General features: G+C 34.1%; 1 protein-coding gene across 1 annotated transcript; it reads right to left on the bottom strand.

Moving 5' to 3' along the window:
* Positions 1-2,081: 2,081 nt before the first annotated feature.
* LOC101684632 (olfactory receptor 6C6-like) lies at positions 2,082-3,023 on the bottom strand. Its single transcript, XM_004781551.3, has one exon. The coding sequence runs from the start codon at positions 3,018-3,020 to the stop codon at positions 2,082-2,084; it is 939 nt and encodes a 312-aa protein (XP_004781608.3). The 5' UTR covers positions 3,021-3,023.
* Between the last annotated feature and the right edge of the window lie 4,093 nt (positions 3,024-7,116).

Here is a 7,116-nt window from a genome sequence, read left to right as displayed (position 1 = left end):
AAGTGACCCTGAATAGCCAAAACAATAGTGAAAAAGGAAGAAAGTTGAAAGAGCTATATTTTCCAATTTTATAACTTATTATAAAAGTACAGTGATAGAGAGAGTGTGGTACTGGCATTGCAACTGACCGATAGCACAAAGGAAGAAAAGTGAGAGTCCTATAATAGCCTATACATTTATGATCAATTGATTTTTAACAAGTGTCCCAAGATATTGAATGGGGAAATGATAGCCTTTTCAGCAAATCATGCTGTGATAACTATTTTCATTCAAATGTAACTTTAATCTCTACCTGAAACTGTATGGAAACATTAATTCATAGAAACCAAAGACTGAATTGTCATACAAAAGTAGCAATTTCTTAGAATAAATGGTAGGTGTACCTCCTTGCAACTTTGGGTTAAGCAATGGTGTTTTAAATATACCAAAAGCACATGCAACAAAATAAAAACTAAAAAAAAAAAATTGACTTCATCAAAATTAAAAGTTCTGTAACCAAAGGAAACTGTAAGGAAAATGAAAAGACAACACAAAAAATGAGGAAAATATTCTCAAACAATATCTAATAAAGGTCTAATAGTTTTTAAAGAACTTACTAAAATGCTTTGGGGGCTTGAATATCATATATGAACTTATTCCCTTGTGGTTACCTTAGAAAAGAAGATGCTTACCTTGTTGGCTTAAAATACTAAAATAAATCAGAACACAAACATGAACTTAGATTGTTTTCTTCTCAGAGTCACATGGATAGGAGTTACAGAATTAAATACCTTGATGATTTTTGCACTCGTAATTCTCAGGTAGCATAATATACCCAATATGGAACTCTATGTATTTCATGGATTTCTTTGTAGGTACTTTTTTTTTTTTAATCTGACCAGATACCAGTAATACTGACTTCTTTAAAAATATTGAATATATAAGGGAGTATGTGCAGGAATGGGTAGAATGAAGGTTTAAGGAAGCTACATTTTAGTTTTGAAAATCTTTTTCCATTTATCCCATATAGCCAAATGTTCAACCATTCTTTTCAGTTTGTTTTCTTAATATCTATGGAACCATTTCCCAGAGCTTCAAATTCATTGACACTATTGCATTTCAATTCTCAAGTAACTCATTTAGTTTGAGGTATTAGCCATTTAACTTGTCTTCCTGACTCTAACACCCAAAAACCCATCCTCAATAAATTTAACATAATAATCTTAATAAAATAAAAATCTGCTCACATAAGCTTTTATATCAAAAAAGAAAACTCTCATAGGAATCACCGACAACAGAAAATCCTGTAGTCCATGTTTCTATACTTTACTCCAGCTAAGTTAAAAAGACATTTTAGGGGGGCACCTCGGTGGCTCACATGGTCAAGCATCTGCCTTCAGCTTAGGTCATAATCTCCTGGTCCTGGCATCCGGCCCAATGTCCTGCTCAGAAGTGAGTTTGTTTTTCCCTCTCCCTCTGCTTTATCCTCATTTTCTTTCTCTCTCTTTCTCTCTTTCTGTCAAATGAATTAATAAAATCTTTTAAAAAAAGACATTTTTAAAGATGAGAATATTGTCTTTGCTATTAAATAAGCCAACCAGGTGTGTGATTGTTATTCACTCCAAATTTTCAGGTCTACTGACATACCAGATAAAGTTCTGTTACATTTTAGAACATATGAGCTATTTATGACTTGAAGCCTACCTTTTTTTCTTGCTTTGTTGAAAACATTTGTATGACATTTGAAGAACTTCCTAGAGTTCCAATAGTAGTGCATATTATTATATTGATGTCTGTATACTTATTTAAAATTTTTATAATGAATATATATTTAAAATCATGTTTTTGAGGTGGTCAGAACCATGTTTTGTAGAGTGAAAGAAATTTCACATTTGTGTTGATAACTCAAGTGAATACTCATACTTTAGCACAGGACTGTTAATCATAGAGTAGGAGGAAAAAGATGAATTGTGGTGACAGGGGTGGTTAAATATTATGAGGTATAAATATTAGATGGACTATTTGAAGAATAGATTAAGTAAGCTTATAAAATGAGTCAAAATTTTTATTTACCTTTTAGCTAAGATTTTTAAATTTCTTCTTCATTTTTTGAAAAAAGAGAAAATCTTTTGGAGTATATCCTTGAAGGCTTCTTTCACTTGCTGGTTTCTGAGAGCATAAATGAAAGGGTTTAATAAAGGGGCAACTGAGGTGTAAATAACAGTTACACCTTTGGATAAAGTTACCCTTTCCTTTGCTGTTGGTTTTATGTAATTAAAGATACAGCTACCATAAGTAAGGGAGACTACAATCATATGAGAAGAACATGTAGAAAAAGCCTTTGTTCTTTTCTGAGCAGAGGGGAGTTTTAGAATGGTCTTGATAATGTATGTGTAGGAAAGAATTACTAAAGGCAACGTGATCAAAAGTATTCCAATAGCTACAGCAAATGAAATCAATTCCAGTAAATGAGTGTCAGTACAGGAAAGCTGCAGCAAGGGGGAAGTGTCACACATGAAATGATCAATTACTTTGGAAGCACAGAAATCCAGTGTCAATCCCAAGGCCACTGGTGGAAATGTAACCAGAAAGCCAATTGTCCATGAGCTGAATAGAAGTTGGTAACACACTTTGTTGTTCATAATGATGGGGTAATGGAGGGGTTTGCAGATTGCTACATATCGGTCAAAACACATGGCAGCCAGCAGGTAAAATTCTGTAATTTCTAACAAGATGAAAAAGAATAACTGAGATACACAACTACTGTAGGAAATTATTTTGTTTTTAGTCATGATGCTTATCAGGTATCTGGGAATACAGACTGTTGTCAATGAAGCTTCCAAGAAGGAGAAATTTCGGAGGAAAAAATACATGGGAGTCTTGAGGCGGGGATCTAATAAGGTAAGAAGGATGATGGTTAAGTTCCCAATCACGCTCAACACATAGTTTAGGAGGAAAAATATAAAAATCACAATTTGCCATTGTGGGTCATCAGTCAATCCTAGGAGAATGAACTTGATCTCTCTTGACTGATTCCTCATTTCTGATTTGAATATTATGAAGATAGATATAGGAAAACAACCCAGAAGTGGAAATAAGAGGAGTTTTTAAGAAGGTACAGACAGACAAAAAACAAAAAGTGAAAAACCAAAAACAGTAGTTGGAAATGTAAATAAATTTTAAAAAATGATCTGATTTTACAAGAGAGTTGATACTTAAAACTATAGCATAGCTCAACCTAGGAACCTCTAACAGATGATTCCATTTAAACCTTAGCTATGGTAACAAACTACTTAATTTTTTCTTCTTTCTATTGGAACTTAAAAGATAACTTAAATTTTAGCTGATCATTTCCAAATGAGCTGATTTCTGTTTCAGTGTTCTAAATAGAACATAAGCTTGACTTTAAATTTATTTTCTATGTATATCTTAAAAATTATTGAAAAACTTCTGGTAACATTTAGAAAATTAATACCAATGTTTATATGTAATATTCTTCAAAAATTCTTAGCTCATTAAAACCCTTAAAAATTTGTAATATGTAGAAATAATCACAGTTACATATTTTCTCTATGGTTGAAATATTCTGATATATATTATTATTTTGTTTTAGTGCAGTACTTCTGCATTGTTCCTTTATTTCATTTCACTTAATTATTGTTTTTCTTTGGTTTCAAATGCATCAGCCTTCTCATATCAGTTGCATTTAATCATGAAGCTTTGAATATTGCATCTACATAAAAACAGAAAAGTAAATGACAGTTCAGAAGTCAGTAGACTACCTGACTTTACTTGTGAGAATGCTTTCATTTATGATCTAGATATTTATTGCAAATTTTAAGGGACTTACCATATCTCAAAAACATTCATATAATTTTCCCCTTATAGGAATATGGTAGAAACAGTGGTCAAAAATAAACGATGACTATTCTCTCTCAAGAAGGTTTCTAAAAACATATGCATTCTCAAAATTATATACATCTGTTAATTACGTTCACTTCCACTGCTACTTATTAAAATGACAGAATCCAAATATCACATATAATTAGAATGCTCTTTCAGGCTAGGTAAGATTCATTTTCTGTCTTCTTTTCTTCTATATTAAAATAAAGCTGAATGTATCCATAAAAATTCTAAATGGAAATGTAATGCTGTAAATGAAAAGATGTTTTGGCAAATCCCTCATGTGAAAGGAATCCAAATTTTGTAACAAAGAATTCTTGTTTCATATTAAGCACTAACAAAAGGCACAGTTTTATCATTTTTCTCAAAAGACACACAAGGGATTAATTAAAAAAAAAAGAAGAAGAAAAGAAAAAAATAAATGACCTCTGGAGACTCATGTCAGGAATATCAGTTATGTAAGAAAACAACAACAACAACAACAACAACCAAAACAAACAAACAAACAAAAAAGTAAGAAAGAAAAACTGAATTGCTTTAAGCACAAAACTGATTTTCTTTAACTACAAACAGATATGCTCCCAAAAGAGAACTAGAAATATTTTAAACTCTATACGTAACGCCAAAAGAATTTCAGATATTCCAGTTCCCCGGGACAGTATGATCATATCTACACATTAAGGTGGTTTATCTCAAAAGGAATCTCTCTCTTGCTTTCTTACTCAATGTTAATATTTCAATAACTTCTGACCGATGCCCCAAACTGGAGGTCAAAAACAATAGTTAAATATTTTGCTATTTTTTAAATTTTGAAACAATATAAAATATAACCAAAAAAAAAACCCAAATAGACAATGAATAACTTTTATTCCTGCACCATTTGATGCTCCGTCAATATACTAATATGTGACTTATTTCACTCAGCATAATCTCTTCCAGTCCCGTCCATGTTGCTACAAAAGTTGGGCATTCATCCTTTCTGATGGAGGCATAATACTCCATAGTGTGTATGTACCACATCTTCCTTATCCATTCGTCCGTTGAAGGGCATCTTGGTTCTTTCCACAGTTTGGCAACTGTCGCCATTGCTGATATAAACATTGGGACACAGATGGACCTTTTTTTCACTACATCTGTATCTTTGGGGTAAATACCCAGTAGTGTAATTTCAGGGTCATAGGAAAGCTCTATTTTTAATTTCTTGAGGAATCTCCACACTGTTCTCCAAAGAGGCTGCACCAACTTGCATTCCCACCAACAGTGGAAGAGGCTTCCCCTTTCTCCAGATCCCCTCCAACACATGTTGTTTCCTGTCTTGCTAATTTTGGCCATTCTAACTGGTATAAGGTGGTATCTCAATGTAGTTTTAATTTGAATCTCCCTGATGGCTAGTGATGACGAACATTTTTTCATGTGTCTGATAGCCATTTGTATGTCTTCATTGGAGAAGTGTCTGTTCATATCTTCTGCCCGTTTTTTGATATGATTGCCTGTTTTGTGTGTGTTGAGTTTGAGCAGTTCTTTATAGATCCTGGATATCAACCTTTTGTCTGTACTGTCATTTGAAAATATCTTCTCCCATTCCGTGGGTTGCCTCTTTGTTTTGTTGACTGTTTCCTTTGCTGTGCAGAAGCTTTTGATTTTGATGAAGTCCCAAACGTTCATCTTTGCTTTTGTTTCCTTTGCCTTTGGAGACATATCTTGAAAGAAGTCGCTGTGGCTGATATTGAAGAGGTTACTGCCTATGCTCTCCTCTAGGATTCTGATGGATTCCTGTCTCACATTGAGGTCTTTTATCCATTTTGAGTTTATCTTTGTGCATGGTGTAAGAGAATGGTTGAGTTTAATTTTTCTCCATATAGCTGTCCAGTTTTCCCAGCACCATTTTTGGAAGAAACTTTTTTCCACTGTATATTTTTTCCTATTTTGCTGGAGATTATTTGACCATAGAGTTGAGGGTCCATACTTGGGTTCTCTACTCTGTTCCACTGGTCTATGTGTCTGTTTTTATGCCAGTACCATGCTGTCTTGGTGATCACAGCTTTGTAGTAAAGCTTGAAATCAGGTAATGTGATGCCCCAATTTTATTTTTGTTTTTCAACATTTCCTTAGTGATTCGGGTTCCATACAAATTTCTGGATTATTTGCTCCAGCTCTTTGAAGAATACCGGTGTAATTTTGATTGGAATAGCATTAAAAGTATAGATTGCTTTAGGCAGTATAGACATTTTAACAATGTTTATTCTTCCGATCCAAGAGCATGGAAAGGTCTTCCATCTTTTTGTGTCTTCTTCAATTTCTTTCATGAGTGTTCTGTAATTCCTCGAGTACAGATCCTTTGCGTCTTTGGTTAGGTTTAATTCCAGGTATCTTATTGTTCTTAGTGCTATAGTAAATGGAATTGATTCTCTAATTTCCCTTTCTGTATTTTCATTGTTAGTGTATAAGAAAGCCACTGATTTCTGTACATTGAATTTGTATCCTGCCACATTGCTCAATTGCTGTATGAGTTCTAGTAGTTTGGGGGTGGAGTCTTCTGGGTTTTCCATGTAAAGGATCATGTCATCTGTGAAGAGAGAGAGTTTGACTTCTTTCTTGCCAATTTGGATACCTTTTATTTCTCTTTGTTGTCTGATTGCTGTTGCTAGGACTTCTAATTCTATGTTGAGCAAGTGTGGTGAGAGTGGCCATCCTTGTCATGTTCCTGATCTCAACGGGAAGGACGCAAGCTTTTTCCCATTGAGGATGATATTTGCTGTGGGTCTTTCCTAGATAGATTTGATGAAGTTCAGGAATGTTCCCTCTATCCCTATACTTTGAAGTGTTTTAATCAGGAATGGATGCTGGATTTTGTCAAATGCTTTTTCTGCATCAATTGAGAGGACCATGTGATTCTTCTCTCTTCTCATATTAATTTGTTCTATCACATTGATTGATTTGCGAATGTTGAACCATCCTTTTAGCCCAGGAATGAATCTCACCTGGTCATGGTGGATAATCTTTTTGTGGAGCATAACAAATAGCATGGAGGACATGAGGAGTTAGAGAGGAGAAGGGAATTGGGGTATATTGGAAGGGGATGTGACTGAGAGACTGTGGACTCTGAAAAACAATATGAGGGGTTTGAAGTGGTGGGGGGTGGGAGGTTGGAGGAACCAGATGGTTGGTATTAGAGAGGGCGCAGATTGCATGGAGCACTGGGTGTGATGCAAAAATAATGAATACTGTTATGCT

This window comes from Mustela putorius, unplaced genomic scaffold, assembly GCF_011764305.1.
Source record: "Mustela putorius furo isolate JIRA1106 unplaced genomic scaffold, ASM1176430v1.1 tig00003988_pilon_pilon_pilon, whole genome shotgun sequence".
NCBI lineage: Eukaryota > Metazoa > Chordata > Mammalia > Carnivora > Mustelidae > Mustela > Mustela putorius.
The sequence above is the reverse complement of the archived record's forward strand: the minus strand, read 5'-3'. Positions and strand labels throughout refer to the sequence as shown.